Below are 20,381 nucleotides of genomic sequence, written 5' to 3' on the forward strand. Positions count from 1 at the left end.
AAAACTAACTTTGCTTAATATTTCCCATAAGTGGCCTGTTTTTTGGTTGCACTCGGGACTTGAACTGGAAACAAAAAGCCACAAAGCTCCCTCCCCACTCGTCTCCCCTGCTCATACGAACTGGAATCGTCTCATTAAGAAATTCCCAGTATGTCGTGTTTATAAACAGCCTCTTGTTCGTGTCTGGTGATGGATGGATGCGCCCTATCACTGACTCTTCCTGCTAACTCCCCAACATGTTTAACAATCTCTCTGCCACTGTTTCACAATCGCACACTATTCACCCCCCAACCCCACACACACACACACACACACACACACTTACTGAACCCTTGATATGTTTTGTTCTGACCTTACTTCCTCTGTGGGTGGGCCCTTAGTGTTTTCAGTGGATTATATATGTTTAATAGTAAGAGAAAATGTGTGGGTACGCGTGGGTGTGCAACTCAGGGGTCAGTGTGAATCTGCTAATGAAGAAAAACAACAAAGCTGTCGAGGCCTCCCAGAAGCAGGTCAAACGCGGTCGCACTGGGGGTTCAGGTCAGCAGAGGCAAAGGCCGAAAGGTCATAATTAAAGCCAAGTGCAGACCTTGCCCTCTACTGGGTGGAAAAAAAAGAAAGAAAAAAGAAAATGTGCGTTGTCAAGAAAGTAAACTGTTAGAGACGGAGAACCCCAGAGAGTTTTTTTTTCTCCTTTCTCATCCTAAATGACTCAATAAAAAACAGAGACTTTACTCAAAGTGAAAGCAGCAGAGCAAATATGGTCTGGATGAGTTTAATCTTTTCAGTACTCTATCCCAAAGTTAATTTACCAGACCTGCAGGTACATACTTTTGTGCAAAACACTGAAGATGAAAATGTAAAACATGAAGGTACTGAAAATCTGTGCTAAGCGATGTGACTTCATCACCAGTGCAATAAAAACTGATCCAGACAAACAAATAAGCATGGCACTTGGTGCGACGACCAATTAAAACTGACCAAATACAAGTGACTCTTTTGTTCAGTTAGACATCACTACAGTCATGTGTACCCTCCCCGGAAAACACCGGATTCAAGTTACAGGAGGTATCAATTACAGAGATCAGGGCTTCATGCAGTGGTTAGCTAGCTGACAAATGGTTTGGCAACTTAAAGCACCAGAATAAAAGAGAAACCTCTCAGTGACATCATCACTCCAGGCAGCAAGTTTATAATATCACATGAGCGTTGGCATCATATTGAGAGCTCAGGGGCCATGTTCACCTAACTTCTTAGTAAACGAGTGGCTCCTGCTGACAAAAGACATCTGGGCTTGTTATAATCCTTAGATTTATCACGTTTTAAAAATTTAAAGTGACTGAAGTTCTTTCCACGGTATCGTTATGAAAGCACCGGGGCACACAAAGGCTCACAAAAGGCCATTAGTAAAACAGGCGTCCCTGCTGTTGTTGGGAAGCCAATTACAGGAAGTTGAAAAATGTCCCCCCTGTTATAATAAAACTGATTAAACAGTAAAATTGTCATAATGGTAATCAAAGCAAATACAGGCTGATCACCTTTTCTGAAAGGATGTGTTATACTTTGCTACAGGTCCACCAAGCCTGCTTGATAGGAGATGGGTTTCAGTCCCTTGCTTGCTCACATGCAGCCGAGATGTTTTTACTAGAAATTTCAAGTCTGAGCTTGGAGACTTCAGTCTCAGGATGACGGGGATATTTTCATCCACGTCTGACACCCGAAACCTTTAACCGTCCCTTTAAAGCTAAAAGTAAAACTCACTAAAAGTGAAGAACTTCAATTGCTGCTGTACTAATCACATACAAAACTTGATTGTAAACATTAAAGAGGCTGACAGCATAATAAATACATCTATAACACCAAGTCTCCAGTTCAGATCCTGATGGCGTCAGAAAGATGATTGTAAGGATCCGACTGACAGCGAGCATTCGGTCGATCGCCACCGATGAGCTCTGGCTGTTCTGGTTTAGCTCCTGATAAGAGGTGCTGTCTCATCGTGGTTGACTTCCACCCGTGGCCGAGCGTTACGGTACATCAGGAACTGGACAGAGATCTGGATCACAGCGTTAAAGAACATAAAAATGTTTCGGTTTTGTTTGTTTTTAAATGCAAAAGCAGACAGTACCAGAGGATTTCACTCAGAAGAGTACAGACTCCAGCTGCTTCCTTAATTACTCATTTCAGTGAATATTTGACCGCAAAGTAATGAAAGACAAACACCATAATTCATAGTACAAAAAATACAGTCTACTATTCAGCAAACACTGACTCCAAACTGGGCTGAAGCGATCAACCAGCGTTCACAGAAACACGTCCACTATACCTTCCCATGTCCCAGTGCTGATTATGGGCTAGCTTTAAATAAGCTGCATAAGACAGTGACAGCAGAGATGTACCCCAAGATAAATATTTACACGCACTACCCACAATTAGGGAACCACACTGATCTGATGTTTGCTAAATGTCAGTCATCATCAGGCTGCTCCCTTCTGCACTGTCACTGTTAACTAAAAACAAAACAGCTTGTGGCTTCATTTCAACGCAGTGCAAAGAAAGAAGTAGCCTACAGGCTTCACTGAGGCAGCTTTAACTGACTTGTTTCTTTCCTAACCATGAACCCGTTTCCCTGCAACTATTAATATGCCATATTGTGTTCAAAACACAATCAACTAATCCCCACTAAAGAGCTCTGCTGCCCTTCCGGTCAGAATTTCATAAATATGTGCCACATACATGCAGCAGAGGCATGAGGCCCAGCCTCCCCGTACATGTTTTCGCTTCTCTTAAAAGGATACAATAAGGTCTAAACTGAGGGTACCGAGGCTGCCGATGAGCCAGGGCACGTGGTGGATCATGTAGCTGCTCTCACCCTGGCCCAGGTCAGGGTTCTTCAAAAGGACGCTTAGACCATATGTAGTGTTTCCCAGGATGACCAGCGCGAACAGGAAGTAAGAAACTCCCTGTGTCGACTTCCTCTTGAACTGCAGGGGAAAACGAGACAGCAGAAAAAGGAAGTGAGGAAAATGTTGTGTTAATTTATTCACTTTTATTTACAAAGGAATGGATGACATTTCAACAGCCAATAAGTACACGGTTAGATGGATAAAGTCGAAACACTTATAGATTTTCTTTTTAGTTTTTGAGCTATCTACCAAAACATGCAAGTTACAGTCTCAGTTTAAGTGGGTGAGCAAGACTATGTGGGTTTACCAACTAAAATGCAACTGAATCAGGCTGACATCAGGTAAGAGACGAAGCAGTAGTAGTATAGCGCTTTTTAGTTTCGTTTTTAGCAAGGGAAACGGGCCGTTTCACTTGCATTTTCTCTTGTTCAGGTACAGCAAATTTCTTCTTTCACTTTAGTAAACATTTGCGAGCATGCTTTAGCTTACATATTGAACTTAACTGGATAATATTCTTTATTTAAAAGATAATTTAAAACTTGGAGCAGTACGTGGTCATGGAAATACTACTCTTGCTTGCCACTAGGACTTAAATAACCTTGAGACAAATTAAAGTAATTTTTCCCTCTTTATAACATTGGATTACTGACTACTGCCTACACTTTGCAGGATGTCGGGCAGAATCCTTTACACATTTATACCAGACCGTACTTTGTCATACTCACATTAGTGTATATCTGTGGACCTCTGGAACAGAGGTAGAGGACTGATGACACTGACCCAATGCAGAAACCAATAATCTCTTTAGTGGTAAAAGGCTGAAGAAACAAAGGGGGAGATGCTACTTTACACACACATACAAAAAAAAGTTTTCTTCAAATCAGTTTAGCAAATAAACAGGACTCACTGTGATAGAGCTAGTGCTAGAGGTTGAGAGCAAGGAGCGACTTCTGAACCCAGAAGAAATGATTTCCTTGTGGGGGCCTACATCTGGGAGTTGGGTGAGGCTTGTGGCAAAGCATAAGAAGCAGGATACGCCAACCACGAGCAAACGTGTCCTGCCTGGTGAAAGGACAACATATAAGTTACTCAATCAATTGACCAGACGACACCTCATCAGATAAATACAGGGTACACAGATTAACCTCTCGTCACGTCGATAGCACACAGGTCTAAAGAGGCTACAACATTCTAGGAGAGGTATTGGTTCTTCTATTGAAAACTGCTGGCAAACCACCCCCCCCCCCCCCCAAAAAAAGCTCACCTTGAGAAGCTTTGTTCTTCAGCTTGTAGTACGTGTACATACTCAGCATGATCAAGTCAGCTGCAACGTAATAAATAGCTGTGTATTGCTGAATGAAAAGAAGAGAGACAAACAAAACGACACAGATCAATGGAAAAAAACGACTTTCTTAACACAGATTTAGCTGTTGTCATGGAATTTGCTTTAAAAAAAACAAAACAACAACAACCAAAAAGCAGTCTACAAATGCTGTATGGATCAGTATTTCTATGCAGCCCATTGCGAAACTAAAACAACATGACACAAATTTTACTGATCAAGAAATAGTTAGCTGACATAAACTTGAAAAGATAAGATAACCTTTATTAGTCCCACACGTGGGAAATTTGTTTTGTCACAGCAGGAAGTGGACAGTGCAAACGTTATGAAGCAAAAATTAGAATACTATAAGAATAAAATACTGTACACAGCTGTACAGAATAGAATAAAATACTATATACAGTAGAATAAACAGAATAAAATATACAATAGGATAAAAATAGAATACAAATGCTTAATACAACTGAGTAAAAGTACAACTTTGTCAGATAAAGAGTATCGCACTTAGTGTTATTGCACATGTGTGGATGTGTGTGTTTGATCAGTTTGAGTCTTTGTTGTGGAGTCTGACAGCAGTGGGGAGGAAAGAACTGCGAAATCTCTCCATCAATGACACAAAAATGACACATTTTTGACATTACACTGCAAACCACACAAAGTTGTTTTTTTTTTTTGTTTGTTTTTTGGGGGGGGGGGGGGATTAAATAAAAGAAAAAACCAGTGACACATAATTTCTGATGTTTTACAAACACCACTGAGCATCCACCACTGCTTTTGATATTTTCTACATTAAACTCCACTTAAGGATCACATCCCTACAACTTACCTGAAGCGGAAGCTGATCTGCCAAAAATGACCCAATCAGATTACAAGAGTCACCTCCCAACCACAACAGCAAAAACCAAATGGAGAGCGCTTGATCCATATTCCCACTTTTCCACGAGTTGTAATACTGCCTGTAATCAGAGGCAGTATTACAATCAGCATTACTGATCTGACTATTCAGAGAGAGATGAGATGGAAATATACAGGTCACTTAGTTCAGTTAAGGTTTGCTCAGAGTCACAGACACCAACATAAAAACTTACGGAAATGAAGACACCAGGAAGCAGAGGATGGACAGGAGGCCCAGGTAGACGCTGGCCATATCTCTGGCATCTTGGGCACATTCCCCAAGGCCCTCCCAAACCCATTTGGACCCATTAGGACACAGAGAAGTGAAGTTTTCTGAAGTAGTCCATCCAAGGGTGGCGCGTGTGAGGACTCCGTCTGTGGACATTGTTCTTCAAGCTGACCGACGCCTCTGTAAAAACAACACCTTCAGCTTATGAAACCAGATCTTCACTACACAGTCACTATGATAGCACAAGCGCGGAGGACACTACCGACAACATGACATAAGGACCTCAAACTACATGCCGTTCGAAACAAAAATGAAAACAGCCGCTTCACTTCCACATTCAGCTAGCATCGCCCTAAAACTATTTTCAGACGTAATACAAAAACAGATAACAAGAAACGGTCTGTTAGCTTAAGCTGCTAAGCGGCAGCTACCTGATAACCGTTTACTGGATCACGTGCGCGGCTTTTACGTGGATAACATCACCAAACGACCCCACTCATAGTAAACAAAGTGCTAAATTTATCTTGCCTGGGAGGTGTCGGCGGAGTCCTCAGAAGAACAAGTCAGAAATGGCAGGTAAAAACGAAGCAAGCGAGAAACAAACAGGTTCAGTGTGAGCTGATTGATGGAGCGTCAGAGCCGTGAGTCACGAGTCACGTGATTACATACTCGTCATATGACCTGCGGTGCAAATTAAATGAGCTGGTCCTTTAAAAAACAAATTCAGTTTGACCCAGACGCGTTAACGCATTGATTTTAAACCAATATAATTTATCTGTATTTTGGTTATTTATAATGTCGACAAATTATTATATAATAAATAATTTTCTGATTCACACAATTTAGTTGTGAAAAGTGTATTTAGACGAAGGGACATGCTTACAGTACGTTTTCCCGTTATTGTCACATACCTGCAGAAGTGAGGCTCACACATTTCACATACTCCCATCACATATTGCCAAGTCCTGTTAAAGTGGTTCATTTGCTTACATTAGTTATTCTAGCCTTTGTAGTAGACCACGTCACCAATATTTACTGTATTTGAGTAAGCAGCATACACACGATAATTACATCAATACAAGTTAATCCTGCTGTATGTTATAAAATAAAATAAAAGGAACTTTAAACTTCGACAGGACAACTAAGGCAATTTTATTAGAGGTGGCAAAATAACCTAATATTATAATAAAAATATTTCTGATCATTTGCATATTCCGCAACTAAATCCTACCTGAAAAGCACGATGAACTCCAACGTCAGATGTTGAACGGGAAAGCAGAGAGAGGACTCATTTCCTATTTTTTTTTTTTTTTTTAAACACTCCACGATAGCGTCAGCTGACTGTCAGATTGGCGACTCAGCATCTAAAGTCTCTGTTGTCAGCTCGCGTGGCTTTTATTAACAGGCTTCCTAAGTTTCCGATGTCACGTGGTCCTCGGAGACCAGTTTAAGCCATGAGGAGACGCTCAAGTTTTATGTGTCAGAGTCATTACAACACGAAGAAACGCTGAGGTCGGTGTCGGACTTCCTCTAAAGGAACAGTGCATCAACTCAAAAGAATCTATGAGGAAATTATTCCTTTTTACTGACTGAAGTCTGTTTAATGCCTTTCAGATACTTTAATGTAGACCTGGAATGATGAAGGTTTTAGGTTAATAGAATAGTTACTCACTCCTTTAGTTAATGAGCCTGCAGCTTTAGTAAGCCTGATGATGTGCCAGAGTAAATTATTGACTGCTGATGTTACAAATGTATCAAATATTGTCTGTATAGTCGCTATTGTTGCCGGTAAACGTCAGGCTTTCCTTGTGACAGGTGTGTAACTGGACTGGAGGCTTTCTATAAAGAAATGTAGCCGTGACTGCTGTGAGCGGCACCATTCTGGACAAAGGAATATCCTGAAATCCAACCCATAACAGATCTAAACTAGAATTATCCGTCATCATAATGACAATACAGCAAACTCTGATAACCTCAAATCTATTCCACACAACACATTCTCTTTGTTATATTTCAAGAACAGGTTTTATTGATGACGCACCCAAACATTAATACGGCAGGAACACCTTCAGTGAGCTAGATTCTCTTATTTACACAACGTTTCCACAAAGTCATACAAATACTTGGTAGGCTTCTTGTCAAAGTATATATTTAATACATTAAACAGAACAGGGGGTTTCTTTGTTTTTATAAAGCAATTGTCACAACAAATCTACATATGAAAACGGATGATAGAAAAGAAACAACATTTTCCTAACTACTGCAAAACAAGTTCTACTTCAAAATCTTTCCAAGCGAATCTGAATGTCCATGAAATAATAAGGGAATGCAGCTCTTCCATCTTTCAGTCCGTAAAGAGTTCTCAGAAAAGCAGATGTCTAGTGTAGTTGAGAGTAATTCTTTCAAAAGCCAAGGATGAAATAAACCAAGCTTCTTTTACAGAATCTCTCATCTGTTTTTTGTGTTTCCTTTCTCCAAAGAGAAGTGTGGGATATGAGGAAGGCAGTTTTTCACTTCTCTCATTTCCTTCGTGATGAGGGTCTCACTTGATGTGGACCACTTTCTCATCCGTTTTCAACCGTTTGCGTCGGGGCTGTATGAAGTCGTCCTCGGAGTCGTCTGTATTGTCGTCCTCCTTTTCTTTTTCTTGCGGAGATTCGGGTTCAGCTGTTTCAGGAAAGCTTTGGCCTGGGAAGATCTCCTGCAACTTCTCCTCAAAGTACAGGCTCACTGCCTTGCCGGATATCGCCATCTCTGATCCCACCTGTCAGAGGAGGAAGAGGAGGAGGTGGGAAAAGGAGTGACATGAAGGAAGATTGTGTGAGAATGCCATTGGGCAGAAAGAATGAATAGGTTGAAGCGGGAAGGGGAAGAGGAGAATGAGGAGACAAATTAGATCTGGTTAAGACTCCTGATGGCGGGGTAACCCCGGCTCAACCTTGATGTACAGAGCAAGGATTTCCTGCCTCCCTGTCCCACTGTGGCTCCCTGAAGCATTTCCACAATAAATGGAAGTTGCAAAGTTTTAGTGATCTAATCAGCCAGTAGGGTCAAATATAGTATCTGACTATTTAAAGGTTGTTGAAATCCTCAGACGCTCACTATATGCACAAGGCACACATGTGCATGTCAAATAGAAACAAAAAAGCCGAAATGTAACAGCCTCCACCCTTTCCAAACAAACAAACAAACAAACAAACAAACAAACAATAAAAAAAAAGTAGTAGATAGGCACTGGATGCTCTATGGCTTACACGATAAAACTAAACAGACTTAAAGCCATCAACAGTCAAACAGAAACACTTTTAAACAGATTTATTTTGATTCTCCAAACACCCTCTCATCTGACATACTTTTCTAAACAGTGCGCAGTCAAAATGACACTTTAATCTTCATACATCATCTAAGGAAATTCTCTTCTCTTTAATAAAGGGGTACAACTTTTCTTGGAGCCTCAGTGGGAGGGGGCAGGAGATCTGCACTCCATTTGAAACGGCTTACCTGTGTATTAATCTGTTTCTCCTCATCATAAACCTGGATTATTCGAGACATCTAAAAAGGGGCAATAACATTACAACAAAGACAGTGAAGCAGCAGGGGGAAAGAAAAGAGTTCACAGCATAGGCAGGTAACATAATAACAGATCAGAAATCTGTTCGGGCCTTCTGTGCTCGAATACAAAAGTGCGTATCCCCATTACTGCAGAAATTAACAGCAGGTAAAGATCGCACAGGATACAGGAAGCCACACGCAGCTAGTGATAACTTTAGTGAATACAAGTTTAGCTCTCTGGCATCTTTTTTCCTGTATCAACAACAGTCACATTTCTTGTTTTAAAGCCCCAATTTCAATGTAAGTTTACATTAAAATGTAAATCGTACAGAATGCAATGAGAGTTATTTGTAAATCTCATAAACACAAACAGTGAAACACAGAAAACATCAAATGTTCAAACTGAGGCATTTTACTGTTCCACAAAACAATATTAGCTCAATTTGAATTTGATGGTAGCAACACATCTTTTTTTTTTTTTAAAAAGAAAAAAGAAAAAAAGAAAGTTAGGACAGGACCATGTTTACCACTGTCTAGCATCCCCTCGTGTTTCAACAATAATCTGCAAACATATGAGAACTGAGGAGAGCTGCTGCTGGATGTTGGGGAGAGGAATGGGAGAGGAATAAGCAGTCCCATTCTTATCTCATGGAGGACTGTAGCCTGCTCAACAGTTCTCGAATTTCATTGTCATTTTCATTTCCACTTTGTCTCACTCCATTTTAAATGAGCGTTGGCCCTGAGGAGACAGAGTTTCTGGATCACGTTCATATGATTTTTTTTCCATATGTGTCAATTTCAATGTCATCACCATTTTTAGTACCACTTTCTCTTCCAGACCTTTATTGGCCCCATCCAAGCTGTTTTGAGACCTGTTGCTGACACCAAATTGAAAATGAGAAAATAAGTCCCAGTTTAAACATTTTATGTTTTCTATGTTCCATTGTGAATGAAACATGGGTTTATGAGATTTACAAATAAATGCATTTTGTTTTGGTTTTTTTGTTACACAGCATCCCATACATTTTTTAAACTGGTGTTCTTTCTCTAACAGAAGCGCATCTCTGATGTCTCAACCACTGGTATGTAATAAATGTATCTTTGGAAGCGACCACAGCATTTAACATGGGCACATATGCCATCAAGCAGCAGTGAATTCCTAGCTGGTCACACCTTTACCATTTTCCTCTTTCCTGACTCTCCCCGTTTCCCAGCTATACTCACTTCTATCCAAATGAAGACAAAAAAAAATGCCAAAAACAATAAACTATAAATGAATGACCTAACTTTATATTTTGCGACTATCATAATCACTGGAATGACTCACTGATATTTGGCAACTCTCACTGAAAACCAGAAAGTATTACATTCCAGCTAATCACATGATGTTTTGACCAACATCCTTCACAAATGAGAACCATACTTGCTGTTAATTTCAGTCACATTATATTACACTGCATCTATATAGTGAAGCCATGCTACAAGGCTCAGTGTTCACAGTCAATATTAGCCAGAACTGTAGTCCAGACTTCCTGATAAACCACCAGCATTTCAGTGCCACGAAACAACAAAAATAAATACATCCATGTGTAAAAATGCATTATTTCTCCTAAGGAGAATGTAGATGAACATTATGTGAACTGTATTAAAAATAAACAGGTAATCACAGCCATCCATTAAAAAACAAAAATGTGGGGTTTCATTATAACGCAGACGGTGTTAACAGTCACACGGTGTTCTTGCAGCCAGTGTAAAAAGAGCACAGTGACACTCACTCCATCCTTCAACAGCCAGTGTTAGTGTACGAAACTGAACACACTCTACCTAAACACCCAATTTCCCCTCGAAATACCAGGCAGTGTTCATAATCAGGTTAGACAAATATGACGGTTTGCCTTTTATTGTTTGACCATGAAAATGGTCAAATAATTCAATTTTTTGAATCGGCAGGCAATTCAAATATCAAACCATATCAGTCTAACCCACGTCTGCATGCACACACAAGCAGATGCCATTCCCTGAAGCAGTCTCAAGACTCATGCTGCTCACCTCGTTGTATTTCGCACAGTTTTTGAAGACCAGGCGCATATTGGACACAAACTCCTGGACAGACTGGTAGTACTGGGAATTCCGCAGCTGCAGCTTCTTCTTCACCTTCTTTAGGTCCATGGGCTGCTTGATTATCTTGTAATAGTTGGGTACCTAAAAAAGCAGGTCAGATAACATCTCAAATTATTTCACATGACTCCAAATATTTTTCTTTTGGTGAGACGTAAACAACGTTTTTAGATTGTAAAGATTTTAGAATTTAGAGATTTCCCCAAACCCCAACAGCAGATCAGACGTTTAGAAACAAAGATGCATTTAAACACTGTCATAACCCACAACTGTGGTAGCAGTAAATTGCAGCCATGCTATAGTGCAGTCCAATATAAATGGGCATACAGCAAAATGAAACCCATTATTAGCACAGCATGTTTGAGTAACTTATACCGAATACATGCCAAAGAACATGTGAAATAATACGGTACAAATACATTACTTTACACAAACTTGTGTGGATTTTGATATCTGTCGCAGGAGATCCTACCCTTTGGACCTAGTGTCGTAACTTCTAAATTTCTAAAATTCTAAGGACAAGAAAGAGCAATGAGAGGACAACCTCAGTTTTTAGATGGCCTCTGGCCATGAAAATCAAAATACCACTTCACTTTTAAAAATGTTAAACTTTTTCTTTCAGCATTTCTGCCTGTATTTGCAGCTTGACAGTAAGGACAGGTAAGAAATGTGAGGCGAAAACAAAGAGGAAGACCTGCAAAAGGCAGGTGGCTGGGACATATAAATGCTGTGGTCACATTGGCATGTGCTGCAAACCACCAGAACACAGGAAGATCCCTCCCGAAGAATCAGTTAAAAATATAAAAGGTGGTTCTATATGTGGTAATAAGAGCCTGACAAGAACAGAAATTTTTCAATACATCAGAAAAAAATTGTAAGAAAAAAAAATTTTAAGCAAAAAAGTGGGGTAAGTGTATCCACTGAGACCACAAGCTACCGTCAGTTCTACAGTAATCGTATGGGCTCAAAATGTGGTCATAAATATTTTGTACTTGTAAATCGGTTTTGTACTTGTAAAAAAGATTTGTATGTGTAAAAAAAAAAAAAAAAAAAAAAAAAAAAAAATTGTGCGTGCGTAAATAAAGATTTGTATTTGTAAAAAAAATTTGTGCGTGCGTAAAAAAGATTTGTGCGTGCGTAAAAAAGATTTGTGTGCGTAAAAAAGACTTGTATGTGTAAAAAAAGATTTGTGTGTGGACTTAGCCCAAAAAAACCCCCTGCAAGTTACAACTACGAATTTTGACCCTATTTTTCTTCCTTTAAGCTGATTGGTCAATGTCATGTCAATCACAAATTAAACAATCCAATCAGAGAACAGATGGGTTCGGCTGTTGGAGGGGCACTTTTTTGAACTGCAGGTCCTTGAAGGGTAATCTCTATATAAATATCCGATAGCAGTTAGGTCCCCTTACTTTCAGCAGCTGTTGAAAGGAAAAAGTTGTGGTATATCAGTGGTTAGAAATACATTATTACTTTAGGATTAGTTTAACACAACGCCAGGGCTGACCCGGGACCATTGCTGTGAGTCACAGCGCGCAGCATAAAAGTCCTTTCACATCGGACGCAGGATGTGCTGCTAATGCTAACTGCTAACTAAAGGCAAAGGATCCAGAATTTGCTGCTGGCTGCTGAGCTCTGTGAGTTTTTGCAGCAGCTCTACCTGTGCTAGATGCACCTGCTCCTTGTCGTTTTTATCTCTGACTTTATGTGAACTACAATAGTTTGTGGTGTTTTTTTGCTAGTTCTTTAAATGTTCAATAAAAACATGTATGCTAATTCATAACGAAGAAAGCTTTGTAATGAAGACTGTCATTTCCAAAACGCTGCCCGCCCCCACCCCGCGGTCCGCAGCGCTGTTGAAAAGGCTGTGGAAGTCCCTGTATTAAACACGTAGTCCTGTGACACAAAAATCACCAAACTCGGACGACCACACTTTTTTCCTTCGTGGTGATGAAGGAAAACGCTGGGTTGGCATGTAAAAGGGCATTTATTCCCTTCAAAGACCTGCAGTTCAAAAAAAGCGCCCCTCCGACAGCCAAACCCATCTGTTCTCTGATTGGATTGTTACATTTGTGATTGACATGACATTCACCAATCAGATGAAAGGAAGAAAAATAGGGTCAAAATTCGTAGTTGTAACTTGCAGGGTTTTTTTTGGCTAAGTCCACACACAAATCTTTTTTACACACACACAAATCTTTTTTACACACGCACAAATTTTTTTTTCACATACAAATCTTTTTTACAAGTACAAAACCGATTTACAAGTACAAAATATTTATGACCACATTTTGAGCCCATATAATCGGACATTTATTAATTTTGGAAGAAAAACAGAAAATACAGGAGTTAATGTCAAACAACACACGAAATGAGGAACAATTAAATTTTGCTAACAACACAAGGAAGTAGAATCTTCACAGCAGCAATGGTGGTGCAGCACAGCTGACACAGTGCTACTTACAGAGCTAGGAACAGGTTCCCTAAAGCCCACGCTGAGCTCATGACAGAAGATGTACAGCAGGAGGCGTTCACATTTCTGAGGACGTAAGAAGAGAGAATTAGTTGCCTTGTATCAGTCACATCAATGTGGATTACTGTGGTTGTTTTACTGACCCTTTGGTCCTCAGCACTCAGGCCCGGCTCTCCTTTGCCCTTCCTGCTATCATCACAGTACTCTATTTCAGGGTTGGTTATACTCCGACAAAACGTGCAGAGAAAGTCGCCCCTGTGACACACAAATAACACACAGCACATTCAGAATCGCATGGAAGTGTGTTTGGGGGTTTAAAGAGATCAACGCGTCTGCTGGTATCACAGCCTGTGACTATTATTCGGCTATTATATTACTAATGTCTTTCTTTTTTCTGTTGCATCTGTGACTTCCTGAAATCCACCCAACTACTTTTTATTTTAATTTATTGTGCTTTTGAAGTTTTATTGCATCTATGTTTCACAGAGTGACCTTGTAAAAATAAGATTTTAATCTAAAGCATTTGGGAGATCTGTAATCTTTTTTTAGGGGACGTCCAATCAATAAAATAAAATAAAACTCCATTGTAATCACTTACTTTGGAAATATTTTTATGGTGGGTACATGGCATTTCATGTGAAACACTTTGGGGCACCGGTCACAGCATAGCAGATCACCGCCATTGATACAAACAGCACACCAGTCTTCATTTGGGTCATCCTCTTTCCCTTCAACATTCCCGGTTCCAGTAGAAGCCTCACTCCTTTTGGTTTCTCCCCCCTTATTTGAGTTTCCATTAGTGAGTGGAGCGACTGTCGTGGTGCTGCTGCTCTCTGTGGCTGACGAGGTAGTGGAGGTCATTGTGGTTGTGGAAGAAGATGACGCGGCTGTACTGGAGTCATTGAGTCCAGAACAAGGTGTCTCAGACTGAGGTTCCGTTTTGATGCGCTCGCCTAGAGCCTTGAGAGCGTCTTGGCCTGCAGATACAGCTCCCACTACAGGATGGGGGCTGTTCTCTGGACTGCTCATCTTCAGGGGAAAAGCACACACAAAGCAGTGTTTTAATGCAAAACGACAATATTTGACAAAATAAAGACACTACTCTAACTAAATACAGCTTTGTCAACAGTGTTATCATATCACTTTTCTGTTGAATTTGCAGTGCTGTACTGCAATATGATATTATCACATTACAACTGTATATATCATACCATGCAGGCACTCCTTCCAGCATCTTTCCCCCGCTCTGTCTTCAGAGAAGAAGCTGGACAGCTATAGCTGTCATCTGTACCAGGCTCCTGCTTCACCGTCACCTGCTCCACTGCTGCTCCACCTCCTGGCCCTCCCCTTCCTGCAGAACTACAGCTGAAACAGATAAAAACAAACCAAATTTTATCATGCTTCCTCATTTATATATAATTGACTTATTATGAATAAACCTGCATAACTGGAAAAGAACATGAATTTTGTTCTGACCCAGTCGTTTTTGTAAAGCATTATTTTTAAATAGATGGGCTAGAGAGGGTTATTTCATTTGAAATAACTTTTATTTGTTCTGCACTCTTATTTTCTCTGTCCAAACAAACCTTTCTATTAATAAATGCAGAACAAAAACGCACGATTTCTGAATCAGAAGAATGGAGATACAAGAAGGAAAATGCAAAGTTGTCTGACTCCCGTTCCAGACCACATACAGTTCTCATGTTAAGATGTAAATAACATAGCAAAGATTAAAATTACAGTTGCCAAATTTAACATCACATTTAACAGTGAAAACACTGTGAAATAGAGCACCTTTAATACATCTTGCCTAGGAGAAGCAAAGACTTCCTGAAATCCTGGATCTACAGAGGAGACACTATTTGTTTTCTGGTGATGCTCTGATAGGAGCATCATCTTATATCAAGTTGAGTGCAGCTCAGACTTTCAACAGGTGACTAAATCAGCCAGTAAGATGTATTTGTTTTAATGTGGTTGTGTTGTCAGCATTTCAAAGATGCTAAAGAGTCCTTCAATTAGTTTTAATACATTTGTCTGAATCTCAGCACACAGCAGACTCCTGTACACTCATCCTGTGCATTCATCCTGTTGCCTCCATCGGCACTAAAATCATCAGTGTGCGAGCATTTCCACTGATTGCCCAAACTATAACAGAAACACCGCTTATCTTGAAAGATGAGATGGTACAAAGAGTAGTTGCTATTTATCCTCCACAGTTTTCTTTGTCCATCATTTTTACAGAGGTAGCTTTTTTATTGCATCAGCCAAAATCCACAATTCTACTTCACATCTTTGTACAAACAACAACTCATCAAGCATTGTTGACTGTTCTGTTCAGTCATTTTCTTTACAAAGCAATTTATCACACCCATTTATCAGGACATTTTCTCCTGAGTGAATGATGTTGCCATAAAACAGAAACAATAGTCAATACATCCACAGCAGATTTTTACTTAAGCTCCTCACAGCATCAGGATTCAATCTTAATCTAAACGACCCCTTTTTGTACCTAAGCTGGACCGGTTTAGTGTCGATTAGTCCATTTACTTTTGATCTGATTACTGCACATATAAAAAGCATTTTCCCACACAGTTCTTTCAATATTAAAATAATACCACAATATATTCATATTGTAGATCTTATATGATTATATTATCGCTACAGATGTAAATGATATAAATGAAAAATTTTACATTATTATGGACCCAACACTATGCTAAAGGTCATGGAAACACTTGTAAATCCTTTCTCCTTGCTAATAAAATTTTGACTTATGTTGTCTTACCTGCCCCTGCTGCCTGTGCTGGAGTTGCTGGAAGGCCGTGCTGGCGTATGGGAATTAGACACACCTGCAGACATAAATGAAACAAGGAACAAAACATCCATAATCACCTCTTTCTCTGGGTACACATTAAAGCTCTTCAACATGTACACAGCACTTAAGCAGGGAAAGAAAAGAAAGAAGAAGAAGAAGAAAAAAAAATCAGTGTCATTTAGATCAAAGGCTAAAAATCCAAAGCTATTAATGCCGCCCGAATATCCCATAGACTGTATGTGATTTAAAACTGCAACAACGTTACAAATAAAACATTAAATGATATTTTAAAAAGACATGGGGATACCTGAAGATCCAGGAGAGTGTGTGGATAGTCCGGGTGAGGGGTTCATGTCCACTGAACCCAGCTGAAGCTTGCTGGCTGTGATCCCGCGATACATAAGGTCTCCAAGGTAGTTGGTACCAGCATCCTCCAACTACAAAAAAAGTAGAGCGATAGAGAAAAGTTAGTGAAGAGGCCAAAAATAAAAATAAACAAATAATGAAATAGTGATATCCAACCAAGGTAAACACCACCAGCTACAGACACATGTAATCGCAACTAACTTTACCATTCCTGGTCACATGACACATTTTATGTAACTATACAAATTCACACATTGCTCATCATGTTTTCAAATATCTAATTTATGAGTTTTTTTAATCTAAGCTTCACTGATATTAAACATCTTTCAGTGCTAGTGATTATTGTTGGGTCTGTGTTTCCACAAGCCCCGCTGGTTTAGAGACTTATTCATCATGAAGAAAACAAAACAGTCAGCGATCGATCGATGTACTTGCAAGGGAGGCCTCGTTGGCGTCTACCACAAAATGACCCCAACGATGGCCTCCGCTTGCTGCCTTTTATTGGGAAAACAGTTCACACAATACACATCACAGCAAAAGCACCACCCACGTAAAACCCCCAAATGGTTACAAAGACAAGGCACTATGCGTGTGTATGTGTAAACATCTGTGTGCGTGTGTGTGTGTGTGATACCTCCTGCTGACCAAAAGGGTCATAAAAGCAGGAAGCAACATCACAAGAAACAGATCTTCCAGATAGGATGTGCCTGTGATAAAACACTACAGCCCCCGCCCAGAACCTCGAGAATCTGGGTGAATGAATTCCTTTCATCACAGAGTTAAAACAATGTAGAGATGGTAAGCATAAAAATGACAACATTTAACAATTCACTCTAACAATTATACAACCAGAAAACAACATATACAAACTTTATACATTTTAATATTTATTGCGCAACTATTTGCGTTTTTTTTAGTGCTGCGATACACAATTTCCTAACAAAGAGTTAACACACACTCCTCAGCCTCCCTGGGAAAGTCTATGCCAGGGTGCTGGAAAGGAGAGTTCGTCCGTTAGTCGAACCTCGGATACAGGAGGAACAATGCGGTTTTCGTCCTGGTCGTGGAACACTGGACCAGCTCTTTATCCTCTCGAGGATACTCGAGGGTGCATGGGAGTTTGCCCAACCAGTCTACATGTGTTTTGTGGGCTTGGAGAAGGCATTCGACCGTGTCCCTCGGGGTGTCCTGTGGGAGGTGTTGCGGGAGTATGGGGTGTCTGGCCCATTGCTACGGGCCATTCGATCCCTATACGACCGTTGCAAGAGCTTGGTTCGCATTGCCGGCAATAAGTCGGACTCGTTCCCGTTCCTGGGCTCCGCCAGGGCTGCCCTTTGTCTCCGGTTCTGTTCATAATTTTTATGGACAGGATTTCTAGGCGCAGCCAAGTGGCGGAGGGCTTTCGCTTCGGTGGCCTCAGAATCTCATCTCTGATTTTTGCGGATGATGTGGTTCTGTTGGCTTCATCGGGTGAGGGCCTCCAGCTCGCACTGGAACGGTTCGCAGCCGAGTGTGAAGCAGCGGGAATGAGGATCAGCACCTCCAAATCTGAGGCCATGGTTCTCAGCCGGAAAAGGGTGGAGTGCCCACTCCGGGTCGGGGATGAGTTCCTGCCCCAAGTGGAGGAGTTCAAGTATCTCGGGGTCTTGTTCACGAGTGATGGGAGAAGGGAGCCGGAGATCGACAGACGGATTGGGGCTGCAGCTGCAGTAATGCGGATGCTGCACCGGTCCGTCGTGGTGAAGAGAGAGCTGAGTGTAAAAGCGAAGCTCTCAATTTACCGGTCGATCTACGTCCCTACCCTCACCTATGGCCACGAGCTGTGGGTAGTGACCGAAAGAACGAGATCGCGGATACAAGCGGCAGAAATGAGCTTCCTCCGAAGGGTGGCTGGCCTCTCCCTTAGAGATAGGGTGAGAAGTTCGGCCATCCGGGAGGGGCTCGGAGTAGAGCAGCTGCTGCTCCACATCGAAAGGAGCCAGCTGAGGTGGTTCGGGCATCTGACAAGGATGCCCCCTGGGCGCCTCCTGGGTGAGGTGTTCCAGGCATGTCCCACCGGGAGGAGGCCCCGGGGCAGACCCAGGACACGCTGGAGAGATTATATCTCTCGGCTGGCCTGGGAACGCCTTGGTATTCCCCCGGATAAGCTGGAGGAGGTGGCTGGGGAGAGAGCGGTCTGGGCCTCTTTGCTTAGGCTGCTGCCCCCGCGACCCGGCCTCGGATAAAGCGGATGAAGATGGATGGATGGATGGATGGAGTTAACACATTTTATATAATTTATACTGATTAAAAAAAAAAAAAAAACAATGTAATGAAATGTAATGTAAAGAAATGTTGATTGTTAATCAACTTTATTTTGAAAACTGAACAACAATAAAATGTGCTTACCTGAATGGGAGGGATCTCAGGTACGCAGGGCAGGTTCTCGGGATTGGTGACGGATGGGATGAGCTCAATAGGACCCATGGCAGGGTTTACAGGGCTACGGTGTGCGTGGGCGCCGGCCATACTAGCACTGGTGGGACTCGTGGGATTGGCATTATGCAGGGATGCAACCGGAAAAGGTCCTGCATGCCCTGGATTAGAATGCTACATGGAAAAAGAGAAGGGAAAGTATAGAGGAAAAGGAGGGAGGAGAGGAGGGAAGCAGGTCACTCACTGAGGTTTAAATAAGAAAAAAAGAAATCTTTGTTGTGCAAACAACATTGCTGCATCATCATGCATTTGAATGACCACACATGCTGCACAAGACAAATTAATGACAAAGTAAGAAAAAAGTGCCAAACCCCTGATTGTAGTAAGAAACGAAACCTTTGGTGGCTCATCTCAGATTCTATAGACATCTGGACACAAAGAAAAAGGGGCTGGATATAGTGGAGCTTCTCTTACCTAGTCGTGCATGCAGGCAGCAAATGTACATTTTTATATTGTAAATGGTATTTTATACAGTAAATGGTATTCAAGAAAATTAATGTGTACAGATACACTGGAGAGGTAGTGTTAAGCAGAGCTGAGGAAGTCCTTTGCAGCCTTCTCTGGAACAACAGTTTCAGATTTCCTTTTCAAGGAATCATTAATGGTGTGTTTGGATGTTATACTTCATCAAATTTAATTATCATTTGTGTGTAGAAAATTGAATTTAAAAATTCATTTTTCCATAATAGCACAGCTAAATTTGAAATTAAAACCTGAATGACAAACAGTTTTAAATGGACTTTATATAATAACCCTGGCTTAATTATTCTAAAAATCAATTAACTGCATTCATTTCAGGACAAAAAAAATGTTTCGCTGCTTTTCTGAATGAATAAGACTGTTAAATTTACGAGAAAAGGTTTTTACATGTGTATCTGTTAAAAATCTAACGTGTTCCTTTCCTTTAACAGTGGCTTTTCAACCTTCTCTAAAAACCCAGTTATACCCTGCAATGCATGCATCATATAGAATTCAATTTACAGGCTTTGAGTTTTATTATTTATATTTTTATATTCAATTTTATTTTCAGTTCAAGGAAATCTACTGTTAAAGAGCAGTTCATTGCCCATTGTTCATTGCAGGGAGGCTGCAGGTAGAGAGGCAGGGTACACGCTGGACAGGTCTGTGACAAGCTAATACAGAGGGACAGGTGATCTTTTACTCACATCACACCTACTGCAATTTAGAATCGCCAATTAACCTAATATGCATGT

At 40.8% G+C, this 20,381-nt stretch overlaps 2 protein-coding genes across 6 annotated transcripts in view; both read right to left on the bottom strand.

The window, feature by feature from the left end:
• Window positions 1-759: 759 nt before the first annotated feature.
• slc66a1 (solute carrier family 66 member 1) lies at window positions 760-6,738 on the bottom strand. Of its 3 annotated transcripts, XM_085260467.1 has the most exons (9): window positions 6,600-6,720; window positions 6,280-6,333; window positions 5,334-5,548; window positions 5,072-5,201; window positions 4,168-4,255; window positions 3,811-3,965; window positions 3,629-3,721; window positions 2,796-2,981; window positions 760-2,053 (listed from the first exon to the last, which is right to left on the bottom strand). In XM_085260467.1, exons 3-9 carry the CDS (start codon window positions 5,522-5,524, stop codon window positions 1,967-1,969), a joined length of 930 nt encoding a protein of 309 aa, XP_085116593.1. In that variant the 5' UTR covers window positions 5,525-5,548; window positions 6,280-6,333; window positions 6,600-6,720; the 3' UTR covers window positions 760-1,966. The 3 variants fall into 3 exon arrangements, with proteins under 3 accessions (XP_085116593.1, XP_085116592.1, XP_085116591.1); XM_085260466.1 differs by lacking the exon at window positions 6,280-6,333 and having other exon boundaries at window positions 6,600-6,738; XM_085260465.1 differs by lacking the exons at window positions 6,280-6,333; window positions 6,600-6,720 and adding an exon at window positions 5,897-6,054.
• Window positions 6,739-7,365: 627 nt separating this feature from the next.
• trim33 (tripartite motif containing 33) overlaps window positions 7,366-20,381 on the bottom strand; it is a 32,280-nt gene continuing 19,264 nt past the window's right edge. The window contains exons 11-21 of one of the 3 annotated variants that reach the window (XM_085258974.1): window positions 19,479-19,535; window positions 19,081-19,281; window positions 16,634-16,763; window positions 16,297-16,360; window positions 14,723-14,876; window positions 14,110-14,540; window positions 13,655-13,766; window positions 13,503-13,577; window positions 10,970-11,122; window positions 8,870-8,920; window positions 7,366-8,132 (exon numbers count right to left, since the gene is read on the bottom strand). In XM_085258974.1, the coding sequence (XP_085115100.1) occupies window positions 7,911-8,132; window positions 8,870-8,920; window positions 10,970-11,122; window positions 13,503-13,577; window positions 13,655-13,766; window positions 14,110-14,540; window positions 14,723-14,876; window positions 16,297-16,360; window positions 16,634-16,763; window positions 19,081-19,281; window positions 19,479-19,535 (1,650 nt within the window). In that variant the 3' untranslated portion in view covers window positions 7,366-7,910. The remainder of the gene's footprint in view (window positions 8,133-8,869; window positions 8,921-10,969; window positions 11,123-13,502; window positions 13,578-13,654; window positions 13,767-14,109; window positions 14,541-14,722; window positions 14,877-16,296; window positions 16,361-16,633; window positions 16,764-19,080; window positions 19,282-19,478; window positions 19,536-20,381) is intronic. The other 2 variants (XM_085258976.1, XM_085258975.1) reach the window with 2 other exon arrangements.

The sequence above is a fragment of the Mchenga conophoros genome, linkage group LG20 (assembly GCF_057382185.1).
Source record: "Mchenga conophoros isolate Kocher_MC1m ecotype Shallow Benthic linkage group LG20, M_conophoros_male_GT1.1, whole genome shotgun sequence".
Lineage (NCBI taxonomy): Eukaryota > Metazoa > Chordata > Actinopteri > Cichliformes > Cichlidae > Mchenga > Mchenga conophoros.

Bases quoted from the DNA above. Each gene is read 5' to 3' on its own strand.
- slc66a1 (XM_085260466.1), bottom strand. From the start codon at position 5,524: ATGTCCACAGACGGAGTCCTCACACGCGCCACCCTTGGATGGACTACT. The intron at 3,722-3,810 runs GTGAGTCCTGTT...TTGTTTCTTCAG, and splicing joins CTAGCACTAGCTCTATCACA to CCTTTTACCACTAAAGAGAT. The intron at 2,982-3,628 runs GTGAGTATGACA...TTTCCCCTGCAG, and splicing joins GTCCACAGATATACACTAAT to TTCAAGAGGAAGTCGACACA.